This window comes from Excalfactoria chinensis, chromosome 1 (genome assembly GCF_039878825.1).
Source record: "Excalfactoria chinensis isolate bCotChi1 chromosome 1, bCotChi1.hap2, whole genome shotgun sequence".
In the NCBI taxonomy this organism is placed as follows: Eukaryota; Metazoa; Chordata; class Aves; order Galliformes; family Phasianidae; genus Excalfactoria; species Excalfactoria chinensis.
In genome coordinates, this window is record NC_092825.1 from 166,143,333 (window position 1) to 166,165,543 (window position 22,211).

Sequence of the window (22,211 nt, forward strand, 5' to 3'; positions counted from 1 at the left end):
ATCTTTATTCACAGGACATGGCTCCAGCCCTGTCACCAGCTGCAGTGCCTTCCTTCAGGCACATTCAAGCTCCTTAACATCCTTTTGCTACTGTGGAGCCAAGAACTGCACAGAATTCTCAAGGTGAGGCAGGCTGTATGAGCACTAAATATAGCAAGTGAATCATGTCTTCTCACCTCCAAAATGTCCCCCAAAATACAGTTTGCACTCCTGGCTGCTAGGGCTCACTGGTGGCTCATGCTGAGCTGCTGTAACCAGCACCTCCAGGTCCCTTCCTGTTGAGCTGCTTTCCAGCCAGTAGGCTCCAGTCTGTGCTTGTGTCCAGCATTGCTCCACCCCAGGTATGGGACCCAGCATTTTCCTGTGTTGAAGTTCATGCTGTTGATAATTGCTCAGTATATCTAGATCCTCTGAAAGGCCTCTTGTTCTTCCTGAGAGTCAGCAGTACCTCCCAGTTCAGTGTCATCGGTGAACTTGTTGAGGATGCATTCCACTCATGCATGCAGATAATTGATAAAGATGATGAATAGAACTGGCCAGGGAATTGAACCCTGGTTAACACCACTTGTGTCTGCCTGCCAGCCAGATGTAGCTTCACTTATCAGTTCAGTTCATCACATAGCACAGTGTGTATCTGTATATCTCACAGCTGGATAGTTTCAGAAGGATGCTGTGAGGGACAGTACCAAACGCCTTACTAAAATCCAGAAAAATTACATCCACTACCTTCCCTTCGTCCACTGAGCAGGCAACCTTATCACGAAAGGGGATCAAATTACTAAGATTTGATCCTTTGTAAGTCTTCACTGCTGAGACTGCTGCTCAGGAATCCTAAACCCTGGAGATAAGAAAGAGAATCTAGGGAAAAGAAGACTTCCTTGATTGAGGAGGATCTGGTCAGAAGTCATCTAGGCAAACTCAGTGAAAACAAACCCATGGGGCCTGACAGCATGCACCTACAAGTACTGAGGAAACTGACAGAAATGCTTGTCAAGCTGCTCTGTATTGTCTTTGTTAGGTCACGGAGAACAAGAGAGGTGCCTGAGGACTGGAGGAAAGCCAGTGTCACTCCAGTCTTCAGAAAGCGCAAGGAGGAAACTACAGACTAATCAGCCTCACCTCTGTCCCTAGGAAGGTGATAGAACAGCTTATTTTGGAAATTATCTCCAAGCAAGTGGAAGGATGTTATCAGAAGTAGTCAGCATGGATTCAGCAAGGGGAAATCATGTTGACTGACTTGCTAGCCTTTCTGTTATGTCATTTGTTATATCTGATGGGTAGATGAGGGAAGAAGAATGGATGTTTCCTGCCTTGACTTCAGCAAGGCTTTTGACACTGTCTCCCATAACTGCCTGGTAGGTAAGTTTGGGAGGTGTGGACTAGATGAATGTACAGAGAGGTGGACTGGGAACTGGATGACTGGCACAACCCAGACGGTTGTGGTCAGCAGGCCATACATGGTCTAGTTGGAAGCCTGTGGCTAGTGATGTTCCCCAGGGGTTGGTGCTGGGTTAAGTCTTGTTTAACATCTTCATCAGAGACCTGGATAAAGGGGTAGAGTCCCCATTCAGCAAGCCAGGAGTTGGACTTGATGATCCATATGGGTTCCCTCCAGTGTGGGATATTCTGTGGACTTCTGTGACACTGCAGTGATAAGCAGAAAATAAATCCAAACCAATCTGAACTGCAATTATAAGATATCTTAAGGTATAATAGTTGCCACTGACTGCTGTCAGTGTTGTCCAGAAGTAATTTAAATATCAGACTTGTGTCATAAGACACTATTGAAGATTTTCCAAAGTCTTCATCTTTGACCTTTGTTCTCATGCTGCTGTAGCAGGCAGAGCAGAGGTGGAGAAAGAAATGAGATCAGAACCAGAAATCCGTTTTTTGCATTCTGTACAAAAAATGTTTTTTGCAGAACTTTTTCTTTCTTTCTGTTTTTCGTTGGCAAAAATGCCATTAACATATACCCTTCATTAGATATGGGGGAGGTTAGATCCTGACAGCGTTCCACCAGAAATGGCTGACATTGACTTTATGCTGTTGTTATTGAAGTGGTTGTCTAATCAGAGCCTCGTTGTACTCAAAACATTAGATTGTGACATCTTCAAACATTAGCTGGGGTAAGGGACTTTTTCCCTTGAGAAGTCTCAGGGGGAAGAAGTCTTTCCCTCAAGCCAGTGTAGTCTGTTACAGCTATTTTCATGTGTGGGTGGATAAGTATTGTGCTTTTTCCAAAAGACTAAACTGTTACAGGCTGATTTCTATCCCATCTTTGGATAGTGACAGAATATTACAAAATGCCTATCAGAAAGCCTTCTTCCCATCCTCTTCATCATGGAATACGACCACAGAGACAATCCATATGCTCAGGGAGCACTGAGAATGAGGAATAAGTAGACAGTTACTTGTTTTCTTTGTGTGATGTCAACTGTTTGCATGGAGTAATATCACTTGTTTCTTGTGATAGCATATATCTGCTTTTCTGTATTAGTGAGAATTTCTTTTACATAATAAGATTCATAAAATAGTTTCAGAATTCTTCCTCCTCACCCCCCAGCAACCGCACATTAATCTGGCATTTCATCTCAGTGTGGTAATCCTTTACAGTTTGCATGGCACATGCTATCCTCCTTTGATTAAGCTGGATTTTATCTTGTTCTGTGGTTCTGTAGTTCTGGTACCTAGGCACCATATCATTTCTTTAGTGAATCATGGGTTGGCTGAGGTTGGAAGGTCTTCTGGAGGTCACCTGGCATAACCCCTGCTCCAGCAGGAACCATCCAGAGCAGAGTGCCCAGGACCACATCCAGGCAGCTTCTGGAGTTCTCCAAGGAGAGGCTCTCAGTCTTTCCCAGTAGGTGGGGTGCACCAGTTCTTTAATTGTCTTCATGACACTTGTTTGTACTCTGTCCACGAAGTCCATATCTCTCTTGTACTGGAGGCCCCAGAACATTATGCAGTACTTTGGTGTGGCCTTACCAGTGCTGAGAAGAAAGAACCTCCCTTGACCTGCTGGCCATACTTTTCCTAATCCAGGGTGCCAGGATACCTTTTAGCAGCAAGGGCACATCACTGGGTCATGTTCAAGTTGGTGTCAGCCAGGGCTGCCACAACTGTGTGATGTTTAGCTGCCTGCCAGGTTAAACCACAGCAGTGTTAGACAGGATTGGACCCAGCATTTGACCCCCGGGATACTCCACTAGTTACTGGTGTCCAGCGTGATTTCGCACCATTCATCACCACCTTTCATTTGTCTGCCCATCCTCCTCATACATCATCAGCTTTGCTATGCTGATTTTATGAGAGACAGTGCCAAAGGCTTTACTGAATTCTAGATAGACTGCTTTCCCCTCATCTCTAATGCTAGTCTTTTCATTGTAGAAGTGTATCAGGTTGATCCAGAACATCATTCCCTTAGTGAATCTGTGCTGACCATTCCTGATGATTTTCTTCTCCTTTGTGTGCCTGGAAATGGTTTCTAAGATTAGCTGCTCCATCAGGAAAGATTATTGCTTTTCAGAAAATTCTTTGTATGTTTGGCTTAATTTCATAAAGGCTTGTCAAGGGCTCTACTCTTGATGTTTTCATACCCTCCTTTCCTGCAGCTGAAATTGCTGTCAGAAGCTACGTGATTAAATTTCCTAGAACTGCAAGAATCTGATGGTTTACTATATCTGAGAAATGGTGGAGTTGAATGTTGATTTATTAAATTGTGCATTTTTATAGTTTCTTTCTCCAGGTTTTTAATACATTCAGCTTTCTTCTTAAATTTGACATGGAGGAAGTGACATGGAAAACCTGGATGATATTAGATGCCTAGAGGAGGAGGAAGATGTGAACTACTAGATGAGCTGTGCATGGAGTCAGCCTAGATCTGGCAGGGCTAATGGGAATGAGCTCTGTGTGTAAAGCAGTGTCTTCCAGTCTTTACTTATCTGTAACTTACTACTGGAAAATTAACTTACCTGTTCTGCTTTCTTCTGGAGTTGTGTTTCTCATCTTTTTTCCTAACAGTCTAAAGCACCTTACATCCTGCTTCTTCTTTTGGTATAAATGCTCTTTCTTGATTAAGGAGGAAAATGTGTATGTTTCAGCATCCAGAGTGTGTTGGTATACATCTTGAAGATGTTATATCACTCTAGTAGAGTCAAAATCTACTTTATTTTATGTGTTCTGATATAACTAAGAATACATTGAAATACATCAGCTTTAGCCTCTTGCACTTGTAGTTTGAGAATAAGCAAAGTCCTGTAACCGAGCATACCTGTATTTTCAACAAATGTTGCCATAGCAGTTCCATCATGTTGCTAGAGCATGGGATAAAGGTAATAGAAAGGATGGTGGAAGAATAAAACAAAATACAATGATATATTCAAGAACGAATGCAATGGTTTAGAGAGCTAATCCCACCCTGCTGTGCATCCCAGGGTATTCAAGCATATTGTGCTGAATTGGAGCTGCAGTTGTAAGCAGCACGTTGGCAAATGCAGCATCCCGAGTGGGCTTGGTTCGTAGGGGTTTTCTTTTGTGTGGGGGGTGGGAGAGAAGTAAGGGTAAACAAATGGATAGGGACTAGCTGACTCTTTCCCAGCTTATCTCTGACTAAGCCTTTTGATCATAGGCCGTAAAATAGTGTGGTTTCAATGTCTGATGTTCAGCTATTGTAGCCTAGCTGATGCATGTTTAAATTTCAATGGCTAGTTACCACGTCATTAAGAAGCAAAAGCACTAGAGCTTGAAAGAAGAAAGGAGATAGGAGGGATTGTGATACTCTAGAGGGAAGAGAACAGTCTTTACTCTGAGACCCCAGAAAGCCTAACGTTTGGACTTCTATGTGAATTGAGAGAGCAGGAACACTTTTGTCTTGGAGCACATGCGTGAGTGCTTGTTCTGATTTTGTTACAGCCAAATGACTGAGCAGTTTTTCCTAATGCATTTGCAAGTTGTTTAATTCTCAGGGTCAGAGTCTTAGGAAGTTTGTGCCCAAATATCAGTTGCGTACACTCTAAACTGCTTCTGTAGTTGTTTTTCTTTCTTTGTTGGTTTATGTGTGTGCATGCAAAAAACACTGTGTTTTCTCCCAACAAGTGTTTTTTGTACTACAGTGTCTTGAAAGTACCAAGTTGTTTCATGTCAGCCTCAGCAATTGTGGCCAAGTTTGAACTCCAAGCCACAAAGTAAAATCTTCTCATCTTCACATGGCTTCAAGCTGTGAGAAAGTCCCTGGAGCTTGAGGTGTGATCCACGTGTGGAAGGTGGCTGAACCTCCCTATTCCTATTGCTCCACTGAAAGACAAGCCTGTAGAGTCAGCACTTACTGGTTGTTTTTCTGCCCTGGCTGAGTACTTGGCCTACGCCACAGTCAAAGCCAGAGCCATTTTCTGGTCAGTAGCTTGGCACAGCCTGGGTGTGAGAATGGTTTGTGAGTGCCAGTGACCTCCCATGGATCACAAGGTGTAGCCTGGCCACCCATGACTTTGCCATACTCAGTCTGTGCTATGTCCTCTCCAGACCTCTGAAGATCAGTCAGCATCTGCTGAGTTTAGTCTTCAGAACTGAATATAAAAAGAAGTTACCGTGACACGCTTTGCCACACCTCATCTATGGCTTAGTTTCACTTTGAAAAATAAAGCCAGGCCTTGTGAGGTCTATCTGTTTTATTTTGTCACATCCTATGACTTAGATGTGAAAACTATATCTCAGCTCAGTCACTGGAACTGACTGTTTTGGGATTCTGTTATGTTCTTAGGTACAATGTTGATCCTGGCTTGTACTGTCCATTCTTCTCTCTCGGGGCCTGCATGGAAGGTTTGAATTCTTTGTTCAGTCAGCTCCTAGGAATCTCCCTTTATGCTGAACAAACGCAGACAGGAGAGGTTTGGTCTGAAGATGTTCGAAAGCTGGTAAGTGTTCAAGTTTCCAGCATCTGAAATGATGGAGAAGTTAGACAAGAGCCTTCAAAAGCCATGAACAAGTTCTTGAATTACTTGGTTGTCTGTCAGAAGCAAACATTGACTGTCTAATTTTACTTGAAGATAGAGTTCTGATGCTTCCTGCTCTAAGTGCCTTTTATATGGCTGCTATTTAATTGCCTTTAAAATATATTTGTGTGCAATGAGTGCCTGAATCAGAGTCAGTTTTTCTGTTCAGAGATGACTTACATTACCTTTCTTGTAGTCTCTCAATGTTATTTCTAGTTTTTTAGTTTTAATTTGGAGGTGACTATAGATAATTGGAATGCTATACGTGTGTATGCTAACAGTCATTTGTCTTTTTCTAGTGCTTATTACAGAATCACAGAATGACCCGGGTTGGAAGGGACCTCAAGGATCATGTAGTTCCAACCCCCCTGCCTAGCAGGGCCACCAAACATACACCTTTACTAGATCAGGTTGCCCAGAGCCCCGTCCAACCTGGTCTTGAACACCTCCAAGGACGGGGCATCCACAACCTCCCTGGGCAGCCTGTTCCAGGACCTAACCACTCTCCTAGTAAAGAACTTCCCCCTAACATCCAACCTAAATCTTCCCTCTTTTAACTTAAAACCATTTCCCCTAGTCCTGCTATTATCAGCCCTTTCGAAGAGTTTGCTCCCGTCCTGGGAGTAAGTTCCCTTCAGGTATTGAAAGGCTGCAATGAGGTCACCCCGCAACCTTCTCTTCTCCAGGCTGAACAAACCCAACTCCCTCAGCCTGTCCTCATAGGGGAGGTGCTCCAGCCCCCTGATCATCTTCGTGGCCCTCCTCTGGACCCTTTCCAAAATCTCCATATCTTTTTTGTACTGAGGGCTCCACACCTGGACACAGTACTCCAGATGGGGCCTCACAAGAGCAGAGTAGAGAGGGACAATCACCTCCCTATCCCTGCTGACCACCCCTCTCCTGATGGAGCCCAGGATCCCATTTGCCTTCCGGGCTGCTTATTCTATGTCATCTTTACTTTATATTGATGTTTAATATTGGTAAATACCAATTTTCTGTCCTCTTTTTAGTGGAGGGTGGAAATAAGAAGTTTTGCAATAATTTATTCATCAGATTCCCATATTCTTTTGTTGTCCTTTCTCCATATATTGACTACCAAATCTTCACTCCTCTTCTACCACTTAGTTTTCTTGAGAACGGCTGTTCTTTATATCCAGTGGGTCAATTTATAATTACCCTTTCCCTTTTCTATTTTCATGGTAAATCAGCTTTCATGAAGTCATTCAGGGACTACAGGCATTATTATTTCTATTTGTGACTAATTATTTTTGAGTGAGATACAGAAAGGGCTGCAGTTGAAGGACAAACTCTAAATCTTATTTACAACCTTGTTTACTAATGGATTTTATGCGAGTCATTCCTGTTTTATTTATCATTTATCATTGTATGTCTTTGGATTAGAATAGTATGCCTTCAGTTTACAAATCTCAGCAGTGCTTTCTCTGTGGATAATTTACTTTTTTTCATCAGGCTGTTGTTCATGAAAATGAAGGTTTGCTGGGATACATCTACTGTGACTTCTTTCAACGACCTGATAAACCACATCAGGTAATGTTTTATAGTCCAATTTTAGCTTGAGCATAGACTAATGAGCATAGAGTTAGGGCCGTCTGTGTCTGATTTTACTAAAAGATACCAGTAATTGAAATAAATAAATGTGAACATGAACTGTCTCTAACTTGAAATGTGGTTTCAGCTAAAATACTTCCGTGAGTAACTTCATTTGAGATATGTCACCTGAAAAGCTGAACTCAGACTCTTTGTACTACAGAATACCAGGCACCATGAAATCTCTTAGAAATCTGTTTAGGGAAATGGGAGATTTTTAAACACCTATTTTTTGGTCCAATATTTAGAAATGAAAATAATTTGAAATTTTAGTATCTTCTAAAGATGAAAACTCATAAAAACTAATTCATAATTGTACCTTGATTGTTGTTTTAGTATCATTGATATAATTACATTTGCTGTCCATATATTTCCTTTTATCTTTGAAAGGATTGTCACTTCACAGTTCGTGGAGGCAGGCTAAGGGAAAATGGAGAGTACCAGCTGCCTGTAGTTGTTCTTATGCTTAGCCTACCGCAGTCAACAAAGGGTGCACCAACGCTACTGAGTCCTGGCATGATGGAGAATCTCTTCCATGAAATGGGGCATGCTATGCATTCGATGCTGGGACGAACTCGGTACCAACATGTCACTGGTAAGCAGTTTAGAATAGTCTTTTTTTTTTTTTTTAGTTACATGTTTAATCAGATGATTAGACATTTATTTATTCATATATATGTATATATTTAAAAAAACCCAACCAATTACAAAACAAATGAAATTGTAGTTTCCTTATCTGAAAGATTATTTTACGCTTTATCATGTTTATACTACATGTATGGTACTGAGGGAAGTCTATGTTGAAGTTTTGTGTTACAGTAAGACTCTGGAACAGGTTGCCCAGCCAGGTAGTGGACGCAAAGCATTCAAGGCCAGGCTGCGTGGGGCTTTGAGCATCCTGGTCTGGTGGAAGCTGTCCTTGCCTACAGCAGCGGAGTTGGAACTACATGATCTTAAAGGTCCCTTACAACCCAAACAATTCCATGATTCTGTGATCAGATACTTTGTACTCAAAGTTCTCTTTCTAAAGTCTTCCAGTTGAAGCTAGAATAGGCCAAGTTATTTGTAAGTATGTTATTACTGGACATTGTAAAGCCAAATAAACCCTACATATACTCTTTCAGTGTAAGGTTTGAATTCCCCTCAAGACAGTTAGCTGCTCTCCCCCAGCCCTTCTACAAACCCCTGGCCTCACTCTTGCAGATACACATACTTGCCCAAAGCATATATATATATACCAGATATATATACATACCCAAAGTAGCTGCTTTAGTGAGGATCTCCAGTTGTAGTGAATCACAAGCATAATCATGTCAAGAAGACTTGAAGGGGCAGGAAATGGTTCATTTTGGGGCTCGGGTTTTCTGTGAGCCTGTGTACGGTTTCAGAGTTGCCTCAGGCAGTCCTGCTTCCTAAGGGACTTCACTCCATAGTTAGCATTGCAAAAGCAGCATCAGAGGTCAGTTGCTGTTGCTTCTCCAGAGGACAATTTTTTAGGGTTTGGAATGTGTGACAATCAGATGGTTCATCCCAGAGATGTCTGTTAGAGGCCAACTGCTCTCATGAGACACTACAGCAGCAGAGAGTGGAAAAAAGATGATTACAAGCTATTGCAAGAATGAAAATGTTTTAAATTCAAGCGAAGATGCATGGAGTTGTTTACACCTTTTTTACTTCTCTCTTCCTTTTCTGACTAGCATTCCCAAATATTCAGGAACTCATTCTGCTACTGCTGAGCCCCAGACTTGCATAATGGTGTACATATATGACTTTAAGATATGCTTCCTTTTAAGCTAATATGTAATTTTGGTATATGTATTTGTATTTTATGTTTTTTTAATGTGTATATGTGCAAGATTTTCTTTTAACCTAGCTTGTATTCCATTTTAATCTCCCCATGCAATAGAGAATGCCTGCCATTGTTTCATAGAAGAATTCAATTATGCCAGAAGACTGCCTGAATTGTTACCTTTCTGACTTTCAGACACTCTAATTGCTTAGATTTCTCTTTAATGGTTATTGAAAGGTTTATATGCTTTTATTAAGAAATACTGAGGAAACATATAGAGGCTGGAAGGGTGTTAGGGTAGTTCTGCAGGTATTTGTTTTGGGACCAGCCTTAGCGAAGGCTTTTTCCTCTTGATTTTCAAACTAATAAAAGGCAGTACTAATGAAATGTAATGGCACAAAAGAAGGACTGGGATATTGTATTAGAGGAGCTGGATGACTGAATATTGCACTGTTACAACTAAATTGTAATTCAGAATTACACGGTGCAGGTCATATGTTTAAAGAATGCAAAAAGAATTCCCGCCGTCAAATAGGTGTTTAAACAGTGAAGGGAAGGAAAACTGTTATAAGTGCAAATGGAGAATTACAGGTAGCTGGTGTTTGTGAAAGGCCAATTATGATTTGAAAGTGTTTCTATCAGAATTAGGTATTTGAATGATGAAGAAAGATGTAGGTGAAACCTTGTGCTGTGCTGGAGCATAGTTTCATGTCTCTGGTCTCTGGCCTGTAAATATAGAGCATAAGCAAATTGCGAATTCAGTTAAAAATTAGAGAAGGATTGGATAGGACTAAATGAGTGATTTTGCAAAAAAACAGGCTTCAAGAGGGAATATCAAGGCAAAAGATGTTACATTTCAAACTAGATTTGATTGTTGACATTGCTTCTAGCACACAGGACTAGATGTGATGAAACAGTATGTTTGTTATTAGAACAACAGCTTTGTGCATCCCTAAATTTAATTTAGAAATTAGAAATTGGTTTGGTGTTGTATTATACTTCTTAATAACATCGATTGGGCATGATGCTAATAAAGATTAGAGTAAATAAGATTGTGGATAAAATGTTTTTTGGAGATAGTAACTGCAGAGACACTGCCTCTCTGCATTTATTCAGAACACGTCCTCAATCTGCAATAGTTTTCCTTGGATGAATGACTTTGTGTTGAAAGTAAGGCTAATATAAAGCATAAGTAAGCTCAGCAAACTGATGGAAGGTAAAAATTGTAATTGTGAATGGGATTAAGGCAGTGTTTTATTTACATGGTAGTTTGATTTAGGTTTAGGACACTTAAATAGATTCCATGTTTCATGTAGGGCCAGTTTGGCTGCAGTCTGGTTTAGTTTAAGAAGGGTGTGATCCAGAGCTTTATAAGGTGCCTCACCCAGCTGTTCAAATATTGTGTTTTACTTTGTGATTTATAGTAAAATGTGTAGGATTATAATGAAGCTTTTCTGGCAGTATGTACAATACTGCTATGGAAAGAAAAGAAATGAAAGAACATTCAAGTTCACCAAAAGGCCAAACAGAAAACTGCAAAACTTTTTGGAAAGTGTTAACTGTTTGTATTAATAGAAATGGCAAATGCTAATGTGTTCAATTATTCTACCTCTAGGAACCAGATGTCCTACTGATTTTGCTGAAGTTCCCTCCATTCTGATGGAGTATTTTGCAAATGACTATCGGGTGGTTAACCAATTTGCAAGGCATTATAAAACTGGGCAGGTAGGAAAAATTAATATGTAAATTATTGAAAATAGGAATAAATGTCACATTTTTGTGTGTTATTTGTTGGTACTGTTGAGTAGAAACAAAAAGGAGATGATAAGCTAATATAATGTTAAAATTTGTTATTATTGCAGAAAAGATGAAAGCGATCTGTTAAATAATAACAGATCCTAAAGTTCTAAAGTTCTGTTAAAATAGTTAAAATTTCCAATCTTTTTTTCCTACAAAGGTTGTGTTGTTTCTGCACTACACAAATCCAGTCTTGTAGGTGAAGTTTTGTGTGTTGTTTTAATTTAATTACAGGTAAGTTGCGACAGGAATAGACATTCCACATCAAACTGTCTAAAGTCTGTTTTAAAATGAAGCTCAGATAACAAGTCATGGAAATAAATGGAGATGATCTGCAGTGTTTAAAAGCTTTCATTTTTAACACAGTGCAGGGTAGTGATTGAAAGGCTTTGTGATGAAAAGGGAACTGCTTAATTTAAGGCATGATGCGTGTAGATTTTGGCAGTCAGGAATCTCTGCATTAAAACTGCAATCCTTTTTGCATAAAGCTATTCTATGCAAGTTTAATTTAAGCATCCACTTTCAACAGAAAATATAGAAAATATTGCTGTCTGGGACAGTGACTGTCAGTGGTTGCTTAATTATTCATGCATGCTACCATAACATGATTTAGATCTGTATAACCATTTCAGGGTTGCAGACCAGAAGACAATAACCAAAGACGTTTTTGCAGTTCTTTTGAGTGAGGCTATTTTCAGTGGTAAAAATACACTCAGATGTGACAATTGAATGGATTACATACCAATGGAAAAACAAGAAAGCCTTTTACATTGTGTAGTATTAAAATTCATTTAAGTTTTATCCAGTACTAAGCATTTGGTATGTTTCACTGTAATGAAAGTGGAATTCTGTTTGCCTCTGCTGTAACAGTTAATTAGAAAAATAGGTTGCATAATGTTTATTTCAATGAATATTATACAAGAAATCAGTTCTGCTGGTTTCTTAAACGCCTAGGATTGAAAGTACTCAGTTCAGGAGCGTTCATCACTTGTATGTTTGCATCCGCATTGCAAATCACTGCTTTCTAGTGTCCTCTATAAAGTTCAGGTAGTGCTGAAACATTGTGGAGCGGATCCAATTGCATATGAATTCAGACAACGATCTTAACTTAAACATCTGAAAGAGATTTATGGAACGTTATTTATGGCTCTGCATTTTCAGAATGGCTTAACAAAACGAAACCACGTTTGGTTGCAGTGCAGAACTGTAGAACCAAGCACAGGATGCCATTTGGCATTTCCAAACAAAAAAAAATATCTTCTGTTGATTGGTGGTGAAATCTTGCCCTTTCAGAATTTCCATGTTGACATTTACTCTTGAAGAGTGACAAGAGTGGATTATGCTGGAAGATGAGGACGGGAGTCTGGAACTGCTGTTTTAGAGTGTATTTTTAAATCATTATTCAACTTACATAAATCTGCTCTTGCTTATGTTGGTCATCTAAGCTGAGTTAAAGAATCCGATACTGGATTTCTGTGTCTGCTATTTAAGTACAAACAGATTGAAGACATTTTCCTGTTGCTGAAATTCAGCAATTACTTTTATCCATTGTGTATATCTTTCAGAAGTACTTGGAACAGAAAAATCCTGCTCTCCTATATTTACAACTGTATGGAAACCCCTTTTGATTTTGCTTTTACTATGTTTGTTCCCTGCCTTTTTTTTTAAATGGATGTGCAAATGGAAATTTAACATTTTTTTTCTCCAGTTTTTCAGTTACTGGAAAGAAAAAATAGCCCCCTTTTGCTCTCTTTCCAAGAGTAAGGAAAGTGGGTGAAACAGTTTAAATGTGAAATCTGTGAAGTTGTTTCATCCAAGTGTTTCTACATACAAGAACACCTCGTTTCCTATGAATGAAGGCACTGAGCTTTTCTGTACAAGAAACAGCACCACCATGGCTTTACTGGAGGTTGACAAAAAGAAGGTTTTTTACTGACCTAGTTGAGGAGGCGTTGCAGATAATGTGAAAAATCCTAAGTGAATCACTGCATTAATGCTATAGTTTTTACATATATGGAAATTACATTTCCTTTCATTTTTAACACTCGTACTAAACGTAATTATGTCAGAATAACATTCAAACACAATATCGACTTCTGATGGCTGTCGCCGTGTGAGCAAATTTTAGAAGGACTGGTCATTCCTGAGCTCGGTACTGAGGAGGGAAAAGGTGCACTGTTTCAATTGCTGATCAGGGGGCTGGAGCACCTTCACATTGCAGCCTTCCACTACCTAAAGGAGCCTATAAACAGGAGGGGAATCTACTCTTTGAAAGGGTAGATAACAGCAGGACAAGGGGAAGTGGTTTTAAGTTGAGGGAGGGAAAATCTAGTTGGATGTCAGGGAGAAGTTCTTTACTATGAGAGTGGTGAGGAGCTGGCACAGGCTGCCTAGAGAGGCTGTGGATGCCCCGAGCCTGGAGGTGTTCAGGGTCAGCTTGGATGGGGTCCTCAGCAGCCTGGCCTGATATGAAATGGGGAGGTTGGTGGCCCTGCCTGTGTCGGGGGAGGGGGTTGGAGATTCAGGATCCTTCTGTGTGATTCTGCGATTGGTAGAACATGAAAGCAGTTGGAAACTATTCTTTTAAAATTGTGTTTCAGAAAAAACAGATACAGTGAGCAGGCTTTCAAATATGTTAATATATTATGCATATATGTATAGGGATCATGAAGATATGACCCAAAGTATGCTGAAGGAAAGCCTGTCTCTACTTTCTGTGCATTTTGGATAGTTCTGCTGCTGTATACTGAGGAGCTCAAAAGCTTGCAAATTCTTTTGGCAAAAGGAGCAAATCTTGTGAATTCAGTTCATATTGCTGGCCAGCACAAAAATATTTCTTCCAAGATAACTCAAAATGAAAAAATCTTAAGGAAAAAAAAAAAGGGGGAGGGGAGGGAATAGAGAAAACTATGTTAATTAGTAACTCAAGTTGAATTATTCAGGTAAGCTCACGAAGTCAAGCTGTACCAAAGTGTAGTTGTTATAATGTTAAGCAGACGATCTGGTGAATGTGTACAGTTCTCTATCACAGTGTTTAATTTTGTTTGTTAAATATGCAGATATGTGGTAGGTCTGTTGAGCTAAATCATTTTAAGCTTGTGTGTCTTTGGAGGCTCCCTTGAACAAAGGCCAGTATTTCAGCTGTTCAAATTTGAACCGACTTCATTTTTCACAGAGATGGAATTACAAAGGCAGTATTGTGCTATCATGATTACAAGAAGAATCCCACAGATAGTAAACAGGACTAACGTGTCCCTGTTACAGCGCAGCAGTAAGAAGTTAAGCCTGCTTTGAGAATTTGGAACACAGGGAATTTTGTTCTTTTAGCTACCATAGCAAACAGGCTAAAAAATCCATGCCAAGATCTTAAGGTTATTTAATGTAAAAGGATGGAAAAATGGAACCCAAAGTAAAGCATGTAATGTTTAAATTTGAAAAATGCAACGATTATTCCATTAAAATAGCTTTAACCAAAGCTCAGTGAAGTCTTTCTTTTAGAATGAGGATGACAGCTTGATTTTATCAGATAGCTCATCTTTCAGAATAAGGAAAATAATACCACTGATGCGTTTTTTCTTCAATCAGCTACGCATTAGGGGGCTGTATGAGGTTGTAACAGAGTGTGGAGAAAAGGTTTCTATTGACTGAAACAGTTTGTCTTCCATAGTATATTCAGAACTTCAGTGTATCCATATGCCTGACATTTGCAGAAACAAGCTCTGAAGCTGAGGTCTTTCAGAAACTCTCTGGAGTCTAATTTTAGTTCACTGAAATGTTGAATTTTAAAATCCCAGAGGAATAAGTTCAAGTTTCCTTGAATTTAATCTAATTTTTGCCAATCAAATCCTTGTGTATTATGATTGTATCATAATCTTTGGGCCAGATCATTAGCACTTGTTGCTGTAAACAAAGGAACGTTTATATCTTTCATTTGTAGCTTTAGCACTGATTGATTTCAGCAAAAAAACATTTATATTTTTCTCACATCCTTTTTTTTTTCAGTAGGTATTGTCAAAAGAGTTATTTGTGATTTCCTGTTAATCTGCTTAAGCAGTAGAGATTGCTCTCTCCAGGGCAGAGATGATCTGCACTGTTTGCTTGATATTCATCTGGCTGTAAAAAAGATGAAAGATTTCCTGGAGGTTCTTGGTATTACCTCTGTTTTAGTTGATCTCTCGCAGGTGCTGCTAAGCCATCTCCTGTGGGAGCTTTGAACGTTCCTTATAGTTATGATCTTGAAATCGTTAAAGAACATTTCTGTCTTTCCCTTCAGGACTTTGATCTAGAATATGACATAAGCAGAACAGAAGGAAGAAAGGGACAAATGGAGAGGCTGTCTTTTCAGCAGTCGTCCCTGGCTTGAGGTCAAGTTATTTGCAGTATAGTTGAGTGATGTTTTTTTTTCTTCAATGGAGACTTTGCAAGAACTGCTCAGCTCCAAGCTGGGAATCAGACCTGCTACAGTTATCTCGAGCAGTGCTGGCTTTGACTGGCTCTCCCAGGAGGCATGCTGTGATTGTCCGCATCGCCAAACCTTGCTGCCCTGTGCCCCAGTGAACAGTGAACTTGAATTTCCCAAATCAGTGAGGATCTGTGGGATTGTGGTTGACCAAAATGTCCATTAGCAAAGTTTAAGTGTTTTTTGTTTTGTTTTTCTCTTTATATTGTGTACCAATTGAAAGCCTGTACACTTAACTTCCTCTTACCATTATTCAGTGTAGTTGAAATATAGAGTTGAAAATCCATTATGTTGAAGAGCTGGTTTGATGCTGCTGGTGGGAATGCTCTAATGCTCTTGGCCTTAATATTCTTAAATTTTAACTGTGCAAAATACACATATTTGCTGTTGCCAAGTTTCTGGAAGTTCAGCTTTTTCACACTGAAGAATTAGAATCAGTGAATTCCCATACAGTTTTCTCATGCTTTACTCTATCAAAAACACAAGTGCCTCTCAAAGAAATTGGTTTTAATTTCACACTGTAATATTTCCCTAGGAAGTGAACACCTCCAGAGATTTGGTGCTTAATAATGAAATATATTCAAAATTGTTTAGTTTTCCTTACACAGTGGCTTCTCCCACAAAAGCTGAAACTGTTATGGCAAACTTACATGTGTTTTAGTACTAGGATGAAGTCATTGAAGCATAACACTTATTACCATTTCCATTTCTCTATTGCTTCTCACTTTAATAAGTTTTCTACATCGTTAAATAATACTTTGAACAATACTGAATCCAGTATGGAACATCAAGGTACTCAGCAACTAATATCATTATTACAGCCTGTTTACTCTTGTTTTGGTAGTCCAAAATCATCATATAATTTAAAAGACGATTATTATATTTGGGAAGGGTAAACGCTGGCCTAACGTGGATATACTGACTGTATGTTCATTGGTTCATTTCTGTGTGTTGAAATTTAACAGCTGCACACATTTATGACAGGCAAAATAGTGGGTGTTGTTCTGTCCGATTCTTGACCCAGCCAACATTTGTCTTGGAGGTTACAGGTCTTGGCAAGCTACTGCATAAAACAGCTGTGCAATTTGAGAGTTTTCCTTATCTCCTTTAACTTCCAGATTCCATGGAGTTAATTGATAACATTTTCCTCACCTACATGTTATATCCCCAGAATTAGTTTTCTGTTCTATGAACATTAACATCATTTGTCTTGAAGTTATATCATTTTCGCAGAATCTAAACATACAGCTCTGCCATCAGTATCTGTAAACTTTGATGCATTATTTCTTAAACACTTCAACACACTGTAGAATTGTAGGTATGCTTTTAGAGTTTAATGCAGTACCAAACATCTGTAATACATTATACAACTTGTAATAACTTTTAAAATATTTCATCTAGAGCACAGTTATTTTAGCCATGTTTAGTATATTTGTTAATAAAACTGCTGTCAAAAAAGAGAATATGCTTACTAGGAAAAACATGTATTGAAAAGCAATGGAAGAAGTGAAAGGTCAAGCATTCATACACAGATATTCTTAAAAACCTGACATTAAACAGTCTTTAGATGTATTTATAAATATCTGGATAGAGAGTCGAGAGGAGTTTGCTTAATGACTTGAAAAATGTTCCCGACTTTCAGTCTGTGTTGGCATGGGTAGTTTTGTTGCCATGGGTGTGAAATATGTTGAACTTTGTTAAAAATTTCAAGGGATGGATGCCGACTGATCAGTGTGACCAAATATATCTTTGCAGGTAAGGGTAAAAGGCCACATGCTGTCCCATTTGATCATATAGAAACTCTGCTGGCTCAGTGGAAGTTAAGTAAGTCTAAATGAGCTATGCTCAAAGACAGCAGGAGAATCTATTGTAATATCTACTTTGAGGATTAGTCAGGGTGACCTGTGGGGACTCGATCTGCTCGATCCATTGTTCTTTATTTCTAAAGATAGTCATATATTTTTAACAGGCATCTAAGAGAACATAGAAACATTTCATAGAAGAACAAACACTGGGATTTGATTGCCGTGTAAATTATTGCTGATATCTCAGTTTCTCATTTCATGCTTTAGCAAACAAGATTTCCTTCCTCATTTTTAATTCCTCAGTGCAATACATTTCAAAGATGTTTTTAGTATTGCCAAGTCCTTTTTTCCTGTCTCGGTCTCTTTTAATAGTAAGTGCACTATTAACAAATCTACAACAATTCTAAATATGCTCTGATTGCTTTTTTTTTTTGAAAGCCGCTGCCGAAAAACATGGTGTCAAGACTGTGTGAGTCCAAAAAGGTCTGTGCTGCAGCTGATATGCAACTCCAGGTATTGTCTTTGTGTTCTAATCTCTACTTGGAAAACATATGGAAAATATGTTAATTTTTCTTAAAATTTTAATGTAGATTCCAAAATGTGTGAATATTAGTGAAAACAGTTACATTTTGATACTCATTTTCATGTTTGTTTTCATTAGCATAGTGTATGATCAGAGGTCTGGAGCACCTTCCCTATGAAGACAGGCTGAGGGAGCTTGACTTGTTCAGCCTGGAGAAGAGTGTAGGGTGACCTCATTGCAGCCTTCCAGTATTTAAATGGGGATTATGAACAGGAGGGGAATCAACTTTTTACTCAGGTAGTGATAGGACAAAGGGTTTTAACCATCCAGTTTTAAGCTTAAGAAGAGAAGGCTTAGATTAGATGTCAGGGGGAAGTTCTTCAGAGGGTGGTGAGGTGCTGGCTCAGGCTGCTCAGAGAGGCAGTGGATGCCCCATCCCTGGAGGTGTTCAAGACCAGGCTGGATGGGGCCCTGGGCAGCCTGGTCTTGTTGGTGGCCCTGCCTGTGGCCAGAGGGTTGGAACTTGATCCTTGAGGCCCCTTCCAACACAAGTCATTTTATGATTCTGTGATTCTATGCTCTCTTCTTAAAGCTAGATGTCTAAATCTAAAAGAAAATATCTTGGAAACCTCAGCTTTCAAAGAGGACCAGAGTACCAGAGTTTCCAGATGTGGTTTAAGATCAAGTTCTTGAATTCACAAAATCATTCAGGGAGAGCTCTTTGCAGTATAAAAAGTATTGTGTGCCTTTGGATCATTAGATGAGGGTGAGAGATAAACCTTAGTCAAATTATCGTATTTCTTTACTAAAATATGATTTGAGTACCTTGTTGTCTGCAGGTCCACTTTGAAAGTGACAACTTGTTGCTAAAAGACAACTTGTTACCAAAGTTGGTGACTGAACTGCAGCTGTGCAACTTCCCTCTCTCAGTGTTTGGGGCAGTAATTAAATCCGTATGTCTTTATTTTCTGTGGACAGATGTGATTGATCAGTCATTCTCATAAATACATTTCCACTGTTGCTTTTCTTCAAAGGAAGAAAATTTAGAGTATTATCTTGTCTAGAGATGTAGTTTTTCTCAGTCCTTCTAGGGCAGTTCTCTGATGTGAACAGTAACATTATATCATTCAGACACATTCTTTTTTACAGTGAGAATTTGTTTGCATTTAGAATGCTGCAGGCTTCTGTTGAGGAATCTCTATCAATTCATTCTCTCCTCTTTCTCTTTAAGTCAGAAGCACTTTCTTGCTACAGTTGACCTAGTGCTAAGGTGATGTGACTCCTCTGATACCTTAATAAAGGATTTCCATTGTTTTTGAAATGGGGTAGGAAACAATTCCAAAGATCATCCCCTTGTAAATGTTCTGTTTGAAAGTTGTGCAGATGACCACAGCATTGTCGACAAATGTGAGCTGTGCTGGTTAGCTGAAATAGATTTAAAAGAAAAGCTTAGTCACATATTTGCAGTTTGCTCTCTCCCATAATTTGTAGTGATTTAAAACTAATGAGAATACTTGGGGGTGGACCTGTAAATGTAGACGTGTCAGTTACACTAATCAAAACCAGACTGTTTCCAGGGTATGCATGTATTTTGCACTGGTTAATCTTAAATAGACTTTTGACGCGTGCTTTCACTGTGGTGTTGGTTTTCACTGGCCAGTGTTGACTGCGTGTGACTCTGTTGTGACCCTGGGGGTGTAAGAGCTCAGCTATTCTTCTGAGCCCTCTCAGCAGGTCTGATTTTGAAATGCACATCTCTGGCTCAGGAAGGCTCTCATATAGAGGTAGCTGAGAATCAAGAAAGAACGTGGTCAAGAATGGAATTAATTCACGTAGGAGTTTTTGGGGGAGAAAGCAATTCTGGATCAAAAGAAAATTTATGCTGAGAATGCTTAATGGAGGACTTCTGTACATAATGTCCACCAGCATCAAGTAATTTGCCAGTGTACCAACTGTTAATCACCAAAGTGATGGATCAGGTACTTTCATATGCATTCTGTGTCTATACCATCGATATGCCCATCGATTCCAGGTGGCTCAGAGAGACTGTGGATGTCTCATCCCTGCAGGCATTCAAGGCCAGGCTGGATGTAGCTCTGGGCAGCCTGGTCTGCTGGTTGGCAACTCTGCCCACAACAGGGGGGTTGAAACCAGGTGATCAGGTTGAAACCAGGCCATTCTATGATTCTATGATAGGGATTTATTTTCCACTTTTAATATATATTTGCTATAACCCTGTCAAGGTTTGAGGCCAAATTAACCATGTTGGGGCAATAAGGACCTGCATAACAAGAATACTATCAGTCACAGGTACATGAACAAGTGACACAGTGTTCCTGTCCTGTGGCAGGGGAGGTGGCACACTCCAGGATGCCTGAGAGCCACCATTGTGGTGATCTCATGGGCTAAGCTGTGTGATCTCCCTCCTGCTGCTAGCCATGTGGTGCATCCCCCCCTCCTGTGAGGCTGCTGCTACTTCTGTCCTCGGGTAACTCCAGACCCTGTAGATTCAGAACTAGGGAGAGAAAACCCAGCTCTTTTGGAATCAGATTCCTGTGGCGCCTAGTAATTGACTGGTGCTGGCAGTGACGCAGCGATTAAGCAGGCTGTTTGCCCTCAAATTACTCATGTAACTACAGTTCAGCCAGTCTCAACCCCTGCCACAATGCCACACTGAATAATATTAGTCACTTCCTACTTTCAGTACCGTATTTTTGGAGTTTCCAGTTATAATGCCTGCGGAAGTATGCACTCATTTAAAAAAAAAAAAGATTGGCTGGCAAGGCCATTTTCTTTATTAATTAAGAAAAAGTGTTCCAGAGAAGTTGGTTGCCACATTCCTTTGTGTAACTATTGTTAGTAATGCTAATGTAAAAGTATAATAACTAATTGAATAAATACATATTTCAATCTGTAGATGCCCAAGTATGTATATACCACTAAACATACAGTCTGAAAAGACTGTGATTAATGACTATACCTTTTCTGCAGGCTTTGCAGTGAGTATATTCTGTATTGATGACTAGATGCTTTGCAGGATTTGACCTTTAAAAGAATTCAAAATGCTTGCAAATTTTTCAGCAGCAGGGAAAATGCCTTAAGGTTCTTTTGTTGTCCTTTCAGAGAATAAGTCTATTGTCATGGGAAAATAAGAAATGACACTGTTTTTTTTCATTGTAGAATCTCTCCATTTTCTTCCAGCTGATGTAATCCGTTAGTCAAGAGGGAAGATATGGGAATCCATGTTTCTTCTCAGAAAGCTTTTGCCATGCAGCATCTTTCAGTCAGCAGTAACTTCACTGGAAGATCGGTGACTGCTTACGTATTAATAGTATTTAAGTGGACAGGGAGTGAGAAAAAACTGGAGAATTGAGTTAAGCTGATAAATAATGTCACTGCAGAAAGGAAAGACTGCATGTAGATAGATAACTACTTGACAGCCTTTTCATATTTTTAGGTCTTTTGGGAACTGTATTTTACTGCAAGTAGAAATGGTCGTCTGAGTGCCACTTAATGTTAAGTGTTAGCATGCTCCTCAGCAGTGTTATCTAAAATCCTGTGGACCTGGGATATGTCTCCTTTTCCCATTTCAAAGGCCTGAGTAAACACGCAGAACTGTGGTTCATAGTTGGGAATGCTTATGGATATAAAGTTCATCCAAGTTTATTTTCAGGGGTGGATTTTTTTTACAGTGCTTTCCAGGTGGCCTGGCTCATAGCTTGCTTCCCACGCTTTACATGTGCCAGGATCAGGGGAAAGCTTATAGCTGGCTTCAGTGACTCATTTCCCTTGCTCTCTATTACTGCATTGTTCTTTAGGCAGGCCGTTCCACCGACCTTCAGCTCCTGTTTCCCCACTTCCTGGCTGTGAGTTGAGGTATTGCTCCAGCTCTCTGACCACAAGCTACTTGACTCCTAATTTTCCTTTAGAAGAGGTCTTCTGCAGTACAGTCTGCTTCGTCTTGTGCAGAGCACTAGGAGCAAACTGGTCCTAACAGAACAGGGAGTTAGAAAAAAAGCAAATCAAGGCTGGGCTGAAGCAGGATGTCAGGTTCTGTGATCAGATGCTGAAGTATCTGGTATTTGTTTGGGATTTTTGGAGAGGAGAGGGATGTCAGTGTGAAATGACTCATGCTGAGCCAGGGAGGCCCAGGCTGATACAAGAAAGTGAGTTTTGGGTCTGTCAGTTCAGCTTGTTTTCAGACCTATTCATTGTGCTTACCATTGGTGATATTCTCAGTCAC

The 22,211-nt window shown here is 39.7% G+C and overlaps 1 protein-coding gene across 1 annotated transcript in view; it reads left to right on the forward strand.

Moving 5' to 3' along the window:
- MIPEP (mitochondrial intermediate peptidase) overlaps positions 1-22,211 on the forward strand; it is a 67,654-nt gene that overhangs the window by 20,851 nt on the left and 24,592 nt on the right. The window contains exons 11-15 of the mRNA XM_072343494.1: positions 5,756-5,909; positions 7,458-7,535; positions 7,986-8,190; positions 11,000-11,109; positions 17,884-17,958. Of these exons, the coding sequence (XP_072199595.1) occupies positions 5,756-5,909; positions 7,458-7,535; positions 7,986-8,190; positions 11,000-11,109; positions 17,884-17,958 (622 nt within the window). The remainder of the gene's footprint in view (positions 1-5,755; positions 5,910-7,457; positions 7,536-7,985; positions 8,191-10,999; positions 11,110-17,883; positions 17,959-22,211) is intronic.